The following is an 11,783-nucleotide window of genomic DNA, read 5'->3' on the forward strand; positions in this document are numbered from 1 at the left end:
GATTAAAAAAATACATGATCTACAAATTCATTGTCCTCACTGGTGAGGATAAGATACTTCCCTTTCTTTACTTTATTCCACTAAAGTAAGTTATGAATAAGTAAAGATTTACTATGTAACATATCAAAGAAATTCAGCACTTGAACCCAGCAGCCTAGAGGCAAGAAATCATTTTGAAATTAGAAATACAGACATTTAAGTATACATAAGGTTCACTGTATAGAGGAAAAATAGAAACCATCTATTTGGATCTTTAAAATGGTAAGATTTTAAAATACGATTAGCTAAGAGGTCCTTGATAAGTAAAATAAAGTTATTTAAATAAGTAAATATGTTAGATGAAAGAAAAGTCTGGCAGAAAATATTTTTATAAAATAGACCTAAAACACACCTCTTGATATTGTTGAACTACTTGTTCTGGTGTATCTCCTAGAAAAATATAAAAGTCCAGAATGCCACCAGTAACTCTGTAAGTTACTATAGGAGTAGGCTGGATGAAAATCTCTACAAAATAAAAATTCAGAAAGTACATGTAAATGGAAGACAGGTACATAGTAATAAAACAATTGTAAAATTGCTTTAAAGTATATTAACCACATTATTTTGCACTATTTTTAAATAATTGAGAACAAGTAAGATGTTGATTGTAGGAATAACACAGGAGAAAAGTAGAATGCTGCCATATATGAAGCTTATAATAAGATATCTCAGATATTTCCTTTTATAGATGTGGCCAAAAGCTGCCCTGGATATTGCCTTGTAAAGGATAGAGAATTAGTCCTCTTACAACAAAAAAATTTCTTTTTAAAATGACATTTCAATTAGTCATTTTAATAGAAGATTCTCTGAAAGATCATATTATCACATATTAATTTCAAGAAGAAAAAAACAAATGTTTTAAATTTAACTTTTATATATGTAAGACATAGTAATTGGCTGGATAACCATGTAATAAACTGATCCTGCTGGAACATGATTAATTTTTGTAACTTTTTATTATCATTAATTCACCTATTAAATAAATATTGAACTCACAATATTAAAAACCAAAAGACTCTACATTACTTGAATTGTGCTAAACTAAAAAATTACTCTTCCTTTTTCCCATCCTTATAGAGACCTTTGTCTTTTTTATCTGTAATGGCACATTAATCTATCTTGACAAATGAGGTTGTGGGAATGAAAACACTATTGGCATGAATGGTTTCAATTTTCCTCGCAAGAGGAAAAAAAATTGCCTGAATGGCACGACATAGCATACTTTCTCTAAAATAGAAGCATCGATATACAAAAATTTATTGACTCACTAATTTCAGGAGCTACTTATAATGAGTTCATATGCCAAAATCATTAACAGTAGAGTTTACTCTGACATACACTATGTATGACTGCAATAAAGAGAGCAGTTAAAACATTTCAAGTTATAGCTCCTTTAAACATTATCAAATAAATTAGTCTTACCTATTGCATTGCTGTTCATTAAAAAAACACCAAATGACTCTCCAGTAGTATCTTCAATGCACATGAAGAATGTTTGATGGCCATATAAATTATTATTATTCTATAAGGCAAAAATTTGAAAATAAAATTTTCAAAGTGTATTTAAAATAAGTTATTTTAAATGTGAGTTAAGTGTATTTAAATAAATCATATGTTAAAATGATCTTTACAAATTCATTTACATCTATAACTTCCCATATTTCTAATACTAATTTTCTTTACTATGTCTACCTGTACACTATATGTACATTGTAGTACAGAAATATCTAAATTATTTTAAGCATTAATATTAAATTAGCATATACATTATATGACATATATATTATACTAGTAATAAATTATTTAATTTTTTCTAATACTTTATTACGATTAAATGAGTTTTGAGAAGCTATTCATTACAACAAGGTAATGGCATGCTAATCAATTATGTCCCATGTATGAACTGCAGGGAATTCCAAGATAATGCCCACACTCATGGAACTTTTGCAGTATGTTTGTTGAGAGCTAGTGGAGAGCTGAAATCGTGGAGGCCGACTGGAGAGACACTGATAAGTTGAAAGTGAAAAGACTTCCTGACTGATTGTACAAGGAGTTTTCAAGGAAAGAATGTATGGAAAATAGCTGTGAAGTTCTCAGCCTGATGTTTATTACATATAGTGATGCTGCAAACAGACACTGGTAAAATTTATGAAGAGTTTTGTACCAAATGAGGCTCTTTAAAACAAATACTCATTTGTTTATTTTGGAGAATGAAATAGTTACCACTGGCATTATAAAACAAACATTTGACCCAAATCAGTCATGAACCAATAAAAAAATAATGTTTAAAAATGGTACAAAAACAAGCACCACATGTACTCACCAATCAAATGGGTATTAACTGATCAACACTTATGTGCACATATAGTAATAACATCTATCAGGTGTCAGGCAGGTTGGTGGGTAGGAGGGGATGGGTATATTCACACCTAATGGGTGCAGTGTGCACCGTATGGGGGATGAACACAACACGCTTGAAGCTCTGACTCGGGTGGGGCAAAGGCAATATATGTAACCTAAATATTTGTAGCCCCGTAATATGCTGAAGTAAAAAAAAAATGGTATAGTCTTTGTCCTCAATAATCTCACATTCCAGAAGGAGAAAAAAAAAAAAACATATACAAGAATAATACACTGTGATGATTGTCATACTAAAATACAAATAAAGGCTTAAAAACATAAAGACTAATTGCTCATGAGAGAGTTTGGAAGAAGTTTTTATGAGGTGAAACTTCAGATAAGCTCTCAATAATGTATTATCTGAATGATAAAGAACCTTAAGTTTTAGTACTTGCAAAGAAAACCAAATACCTGTGCAGATATTTGAATTTCTGGAAGATTGTCGTATTTTTGAACTATAAAAAGAAGGGCAGAGATGCATGAGATAATATCCAATAGATAAGCAGACACCAATATGAGGACATGTAAAATATGATAAGTGTTTGGAATTATTTTAGTGCAATGAGTAGCCATTGATAGGTTTAAGTACAAGGGTGACTGAAAACAGAATGATAAAACATGAAAATGAAAATCAAAAGAAAAAATTCATAAACTGGAAATGCCTGCTCAAATATTCATAAAATCTGTTAGTCACTGAGTTAATTTAAAACTGAGTAATCAATTCTCACCCCTAAGGTAAACAAGCTTCTAGATTATGTGTCACTGACTGTCAAATAGTTTAATTGATAATTTTAACTAACTGATGGTTTCAAATAAGCTCAAACTATTATCTGCTCCATAATACTGATTTTATTTATAAAGAAAAATAGTTTCTTACATCAGCAGGAAGTTGATCTCGAGTAAAGATTGGCCATGTTTTCCAATATAAATCATGATGAAATCTCTTATGAACATGTTCCCCAAAACCATAAATATATTCACTGGGAAGTCTGGTGGAAATCTGTAAATACTGGTCAGAGTACACCAGGGGACCAATGCTGGTGTCAAACCTACACCATAAAATAAATTCATAAATGATCTATAGACATATATAAAATGTTCTACCATATGAGTTTATATTAACATCATTCAGAATATTTCATTTTAAAAATGTCAATCTTTATATGTGGTCACTTTTTAAGAAACACTCAAATGATTCCATTACCAGAATTTGTTCATCAGTACAATTTGCTTCGTCATCGCCAATACCTTTCATATGCATTCTCTCCTCTAAGCTACATTAGAACCTTAAAATCTAACTACCATTATCAATCCCATTTCACAGGTGGGAAAATTGTTTTCAAAGACCATAAACTGGTAAGGTCTCAAGCCCAGTTCTGTCTTGTTCCGGTGACTGACTTTTAAAATACGGTATTATACCAGTTTTCACACAACCAACATTTATGTAAAAATTAAATTCAAAATCATTTTTTCCAAAAAAGAAAAAAGTTGTATATTTTATGCAGACCAAATATATACTACAAGAATTGTTAAAGTGTATTGAATATATTTTGTTTTCATTTTTATTGATAAATAATAATGTTATATACATTGGGCCCTCTGTATCTGTGACTTCTGAATCTGTGGATTCAACCAACTATAGATGGAAAATATTTGGGAAAAAATGATTGGTCACCTGTGTCCTCTGCATGTACAGACTTTTTTTTTCTTGTCATTACATCCTAAACAATACTGTATAATAACTACTTACATAGCCTTTACATTGCGTTAGGTATTTTAAGTAATGTAGAGATCATTTAAAGTATACCGGAAAATGTGTCTAGATTATAGGCAAATACTACCCAATACTAGAACCCATACCCCAAGGATACCAACAGATGATTTTTATTTATGAAGTATTTATGGTATGTTTTGATATATGTTATTGAATTTACTGAATTTTTAAATCAAGATAATTAGCATATCTATCAACCTACATCCTTTTTTTCTGGTGCAAACAGTTAGAATCTACATTACTCTCTTAGCAATTTTGAAATATACATTAAATTTATTAACTATAGTCATTATGCTGTGCAATAGATCTTGAAAAGTTATTCCTTCTGTCTGACCCTTTGACCAATATCTCTGCATTCTCTCCAACCTCCAACCTCTGGTAACCACCATTCTGCTCTCCACTTCTATGATTTTGACTTTTTTAGATTCCATATATAATTGAAATTATGCAGTACTTTTCATTCTGGGCCTGATTTTTTCACTTAGCATTTAATATTTTTATAGTTTAACACAAAGGCAATTGCAAAAGTATCAAAATATATTTAATGAAAATAATTGCTGAGATTCAATATTAACAATTGCTTTATTAACATTTCTTGGGCATGAAGAGCATTTATCTTGAAAATATTCACAGGATATGACTAAATCCCTTATACCAATACCCCTCACAAATACATTCATAATGAAGGCATTCAGCCTATATTTAATTTAATATACATATAATTTTAGTATACCCATGAGAATTGATCCTTCCCTGAATATTAACTATTTGATCCTAAAAATTGACAACAAAATATGATCAATAAGGAAGGAAAGGTACAATAGGAGTTCTAGGTATACGCAGCTATAATCATATCAGTGGTACTCTCCACCTTCACTTTTGGAGTGCTCCAATTTGTGTATTCTCATTCACGTTCTAGCACATTTAATCTACAGAAAACAAAAGCCCTCTAGCCTCATAATCTTTACAAAGATGTATACTCGTCCTCTTTTTGGAGAAAATTTATTCTTTCTGCAAATACCTTGACATTAAGACTTTCCTATTCTATAGTAATAGAATAAAATTGACAAGTTATGTTATATAAATGTAAAATAAAATGATTACTTACAAAGTTCTGCTATTGCTTTTCCTAATAACTTTAATACTAAATGGGCTTTCAGTAACCTGCACATCGTACAATGTCTCAGAAGGTGTGGGTCCAGTAAATTCTTCTACAAACTGATGAGGAACTTCATATCGTGTATTACTTGGATCAGTAATCTGCAAAGATTTAAACAAATTAGCATTACTTGATTCTAAACTATTATTTAACTTTTAAATTCTGAATTAATTATTAAATGCAAGCTCCAAGTAAAAATAATATAATTATAAATTTTATAGAAAAGCGATTAATCAAGTCATAGTCTTCATTTTAATATTGTTGAATGGCTATGCACCAACCATATAAATTGTTAAGAAATAAATAGAATTAGTTGGTTATAAAAGCACCCAATAATCAAGTGAAGATTTTTATTGACTGATATAAAAACATCAACCATAGTATTACCAAATAATGATTATTGAATATTAGACTTTTGTGGACTGCAATATTCTCAGTGCTTTTCAGTGTTCACCCTTTAGGTAATTCCATAAGAATTTTTAATTTTGTTTTAAGAAAACCCTTAGTTCCTGTGAAATTGTTGCTAGAAAGGTAATATACAAATTATATGGTGCCATTTTTACTTTCAAATAAAAAAAAATCATAAATTACTTTGTTAAAAAAAACCAGCAAGAATCAGTTTCTTTAAAATCATGAATACAATTGATACCCAGTAAAAAGGCACAATGACTGTAAGTTGCATTTACATATCATAATTAACACTTTTCTCAAATTAAATTTTACTTAATCCTTCATCATACCCTGTAGTTTAAATAATAAAAATTACTAATATTTATTGAATTTTAATTCTATTCAAGACACTATGTTAAGCGTTTTACATTGACTATATTATTTAAGTTCTTCAAAAATAAGTGCTGAAGGAAATATTATTATTGTTATATTTGACTAAACAGGCTCAGAGTAGAGCCCAATTAGTCCTTTGCTTTGGAATAAATATTTCTCAAGAGGGAAAGTATATTGCTAGTATGAAAAGTGTGTTCATAAAATGTATTTTACTATTAAATCTTCTTTAAAAATATGAAAACCAAACCTTGAACCGGAAACGATTGAGTGTCTGATTTTGAGTTGTTAAAAGAACACTGCTAATGTCATTTCCAAAGAGTGTAGGTGAAGATATCCTGTTTAATGTGGCTTCAAGTCCTTAAAGAATGAAAAAAAAGCTGGCATGAGTGATTTTAAGTGTAAAGACTAGTAATTATTAAATATTTTGTGTATTTTTATAATTTATTGCATTTATCACAAGTGAGTGCTTTCTAAATTAGTAATAGTTATCTATTAATAATCATGGAAAAAAGAAATCCTCCAGATAACCAATCTGAATATTCTTGCGTTCATACTTCTCATTGATTACATTTTACATTTTTTCCAAAGAAAATATTAAAACACATTTTTGTTTCACTTAGAGTACATCATATTGAATCATTATGATACAGCACTTCTCACCAGTATTTGTTGTTGTAGTGTCTCCTTCAACATTGTAGCCATGGTTATCTGCGAAGAAGCACCAAGGAATAACAGAGTCATTCCATGGCTTCCAGCAGCAGCCTCGCTGTTCACAAGTTACCTGATAAAATATTTTTTATAAAGGAGTAATGTGATTAGTACTATTATCAGATGTTTCAGTATCTATTTTTCCAATGAAAAGTGTTTTAAAAACAAGCTTATTTCTTCCAATATATAATATGCCAAAATAGCATTTGTTCTTTTCTTCCCTTTACTTGGAAGAAATATAAATAGTTGATGAATTTCATCAACTACAACCTGTCAGAGATTTATACTCAAGTTGTGATTATTAAATTCTCCTATCAATACAAATTTTTGTAGTGTTTGGTTTTTCTTTTTGAGACAGATCTCGCTCTGTTGCCTAAGCTAGAGTGCAGTGGCATCATCATAGCTCACTGCAATATCAAACTCCTGGGCTCAAATGATCCTCCTGCCTCAGCCTCCCAAGTAGCAGGAACTACAGGTGTGCCCCACCACACCCAGCCATACACATTTTTGTAAGCTCATGTGTTTTAAAAGGTTCTTGCCCTTTGGGAAATTTTATTCTATTCTCATGGTGTTGATGCAGAGAACTAAAATATTTTATTTGTGCTAATTATGTACCAAGCTGCAGGTTAAGCTACAAATATGAAGAGATATGGCTCTGGATTAAATCCCAGATAAAATGTTTAGGACAGTTATTTCCACCTATTTATTAGTTCAATATTTAACTATTTGAAATCTTTTCACTAGTTTATATTTCAGGTGTCACATACAGTTGCTGCAATTGCATTAAATAAATAAAATAAAATACTGAATTCTCAGTAATTGTATTATCTATACGAAAGTTGTGAAACTGAAGAAAAATTACAAATGCTAATATAAAAGATTGAGCAACATGGTGATGCTATGCATTAAGAGTGGTCTAATTATAAATCTACTTAATGTTTAAATTTAATAGTGTGACACACTTTCATAATATGAACACCTGAAGGGGTTCCCCCTCCTTGGCTATTTACCATGAAAATAAGTTAAAAGCCTCCATGTTTAGTCAATTGAAAATATACATTAAGCTTTCTCCTATTAATATTTTCCCATCAAATTTAAATGGTATCAGACACATGCACATACACATACACACATACATATCCATTTTGAACAGGATTATAATTGGACCTGATCATTCTGAAGGTCTATTACTTGCCAGAGTCTAAAGTATATGTGACTTTTGATCAGGCAATTTTACCTCTAGTTATCTAAACTATATGAATACTCTCAGCAATACAAAGAAATAGTTGCACAAAAATTATCATTTACACAGTATTTATAAAAGATTTTTTTAAATGTTAGTACAAAACAAAGAGGTAGAATTAGACATACATGTAATAATTTGGAAAGTTATAAAGGTGCTAGTTAAAAAACAAGAGAAAGAAATAATCACAGTATAATCACATTTTGACAAAATAAAAAATGTATAGTAAAAGAGGCTTACATTAAATTCCTTAAAACATACTGTATTAGTTTTCTAAGGCTTCCATAACATCTATGCAAAATGTGTCTTAAAACAACAGAAATATATTTTCTCACAGTTCTGGAGGCTAGAATTGCTAACTCAAGGTGTCAGCAGAGCCATACTGCCTCCAAAGGCTCTAGGGAAGAATTCTCCCTTGTCCATTTCTAGCTTCTAGTGGCTCTTGGCAATCCTTGGCACTCTTTGACTTATAATCAATGAATAAGCTATAGGCCCTACTATTCCTAATGTTGCCCTAAGCAAAATCTCATCTATTTGTAATTTTTCATGGCAAATTAATCAGAATTATGTTTTAAGTATGGTGTAGCAAAGATGGGATAAGGCTAATAGAAATTTCATAGTTCATTTAGCTATGTGGTGGGGAGAGTGGAGAAGTTGAGATTTGAATATTATAATATTTATGAATATTATAATATTTACAAATGCAAATATTAGCAAAATGTTAATTTTGCAGTCAGCCCACTATATCTGTAGATACAATAAACTGTAGATAAAAAATATTTGAAAAGTAACAGTACAACAATAAAAATAATACAAATGAAAATATAGTACAACTATTTGTAAGACATTTACATTGTATTATATTAGGTATTATAAGTAATCTAGAGATGATTTAAAGTATACAGAGGATGTGCATAGGTTATATGCAAATACTATGCCATCTTTTATAAGGGACTTGAACATCTGCTTCCACAGATTTTGGTAACTGCAAGGGTCCTGGAACCAATCCCCTGTGAATACCCAGGGAGGACTGTATATATACACACACACACTCAACGATCTTTACTTCCAAACAGGTTGATGAAGAAAAAGGAAGAGTCAATTCAGAGTTACATGAATCAAATCACTTATTCTTAATTTTCTGCATTTGATCTTCTTCCCTCCTAATTGTCATATAATGAAAAATAATAATTTTCAAAAAATGAGTATTATTTTATTTTCACAGGGACTTTTTAATACTTTCATTACAAATACTCTAATGAAGCAGAGATATTTTCTTTCAAATGTTCTATATTATCAAAGTTTATACTTTTTATCAAGAGGTAGATTTGAGAGGATACAATTTCATAAAAGTTTACAAAATTAACAATAACTTGTTAAGCATAAGTATTAATTTGCTAATTTGCATTGAACAGAGATACAGAAAAGCAAGCTAAGTAACTTCTGTCATCCATCATTTATTTATACAAAACTACAATAAAAAGATAAATGCAGCCTAATTAACATCTAGATCCTTAATAATATGGTATTGATCCAATATTGGGCAATTATATAAATTGTGATTTATATATTGATAAAAAATATTAAGGACTTTTGTTGCAGACCTGTGTTGGAAATTGTTCTGGAATGCAGTTTATTCTCTCATTGACAGTATCATTTAGGTCATCTGGACATTTTCCTAATTCAGAAGGATCTGCAGTCGTAGCTGGACTTGAAGTAGTAGAACCACTAATTTCTGGGAGGGGAAAAAACTCAATAAAATAAAACATGACACTAAATTAATTTTTTAAGATTTTTCAAATAATTAATATTTCATGAAACATCACATGTACTCACCGTCAAATTGGTTCCACTGATAAACACCTAAGAGCACATTTAGGAATAACATTGATCGGCTGGGGGAGGGGATGGGTTTATACATACATTAGAGTGCGATGCACACTCTCTAGGGGATGGACACGTTTGAAGCTCTGACTCGAGGGGCGGGGGGGGCGGGGGACAAGGGCAATATGCGTAACCTAAACTTTTGTACCCCCACAATATGCTGAAATAAGAATAATAATTAAAGAAAACAAAAAAAGAAAGAATACGTAAATCCATATGCTAGAAATGGAAAATATATTTTGTATTAAAAAGGACCCACAAAACTGAAGCCCTAGTTATCAAAAGGAAAAGATCCAAACAATACAGAAATTGACGGTGCAGAATCATATTGACTGTGTCTTCAGAAAAAATACATTCACAGGTCTTGGTGTAGATTCAAAAGGAAACAAAATATACATTTGTGCCACACTTAGCATTTGTATTTTATAGCTGAAAAAAAAAAAAAAGAGAGAGAAACATGAATTGCAAAAAAAAAAGAAGGTGTAAAGAAGGAGACAACAAATTAGAGAACAGAAAAATAGGAGGAAGAAGATACTTTGAAGGGAATAATTTGATAGGTAGATAAGAGAAAGCCAGAATAACAAAGAAAAAGAGAAAGAACATTCTAGGAATCAGACATGGGTAAAACAAAACTGATTGCTTTACAATACAGAGAGCTCTCAGTTGCTGGAAGACAGTAAAACAAAAGATTAAGAGCAATAGGAAATGCTAACTAGAGTTAGAATAAAAGATAGTATGTAACATCCTTTAAAATTCTGATTTTGTCAAGAGAGGATGATGAAAAAAGAGATTCGGTAGTCCAGAGTAATACGCACCGAGATAAATTAGGATAGAAATATTTAGAAAAAAACAATTAAACACCTCAAGCCTATTTTCAACTTCCTTCTACCTGCCTTTCTCATCCAACCTCTCTCTCCTTAAAAAAAAAAAAAAAAAAAAAATTGAGCCAGGGCAAAGAATATTCATCACAATCCCCATCTCCTTTGCAAATGTATGAAGGCTAGAGCAAAAATCCAATTTTCTGGCTACTGAGAAGAATCTTGTTGGCAACAGTAGGCAATCATTCCACCTTTGTTAACAACTTGAACCCTTTACCTCTTTGGTCTTTCTTAAGCAACATAAATAGGAAAGGCAATTAATATCAGTGTATGTGGATTCCTTAATTATAATGACTACTCATTAAAATAACTGGAACATAATAGAGAGAAAAAGTTGGAGCAATTGTGTAACTTACCCTAGATCTTTCTACATCTGTTTCATTTCACATAGATTATTTTTAAAAACCAATAACTATTGTGGAGTAACTTTCTCTTAACTTCACTATAATGTATAAGTATTTTTAATATTACTTACCGTTAGTTGCAGATGTCCTAGTTGCTAAAACAGCAATTAGGGCAATTGCTATTATGGTAACTATGGCAAAGAGGACAATCAGAGAGATTTCTAATCCACTAAATTTCTTTCTTGCCATCTAATGAAAGAAAAGAATATGTGTTTAAAATGTAAAATATATAACTATAATAACCACCATCAATTATCATGAAATTATATTCATCCTTTTTTTAAATAAGCACAATGCAAACAAAACTGCAGACAGCTCTATCAGTTAATAACCTGAAATAATATACATTGACAAAAAAATTAGTAACATATGCAATTTCAAATAAAAAGAATGAGTTAGTGATGCAGTAGTACACTAACATGAAAATATAGAGCAAAAAAATATTTCCAAGTAGTTGTACTTTGTCCTCTCAATTTAAAGCATTTTGCAAGTCAAGGACTTCTATTTGCAC

General features: G+C 30.5%; 1 protein-coding gene across 1 annotated transcript in view; it reads right to left on the minus strand.

Annotated features, from left to right (window-relative positions):
- The window catches only part of SI (sucrase-isomaltase), an 87,198-nt gene extending 75,737 nt beyond the window's left edge, over positions 1 to 11,461 (minus strand). Inside the window, exons 1-8 of the mRNA XM_045556529.1 lie at positions 11,344 to 11,461; positions 9,711 to 9,841; positions 6,816 to 6,936; positions 6,403 to 6,512; positions 5,322 to 5,473; positions 3,317 to 3,488; positions 1,462 to 1,561; positions 392 to 504 (exon numbers count right to left, since the gene is read on the minus strand). Coding sequence (XP_045412485.1) covers positions 392 to 504; positions 1,462 to 1,561; positions 3,317 to 3,488; positions 5,322 to 5,473; positions 6,403 to 6,512; positions 6,816 to 6,936; positions 9,711 to 9,841; positions 11,344 to 11,461 — 1,017 coding nt within the window. The remainder of the gene's footprint in view (positions 1 to 391; positions 505 to 1,461; positions 1,562 to 3,316; positions 3,489 to 5,321; positions 5,474 to 6,402; positions 6,513 to 6,815; positions 6,937 to 9,710; positions 9,842 to 11,343) is intronic.
- Positions 11,462 to 11,783: the final 322 nt, after the last annotated feature.

This window comes from Lemur catta, chromosome 1, assembly GCF_020740605.2.
Source record: "Lemur catta isolate mLemCat1 chromosome 1, mLemCat1.pri, whole genome shotgun sequence".
Classification (NCBI taxonomy): domain Eukaryota; kingdom Metazoa; phylum Chordata; class Mammalia; order Primates; family Lemuridae; genus Lemur; species Lemur catta.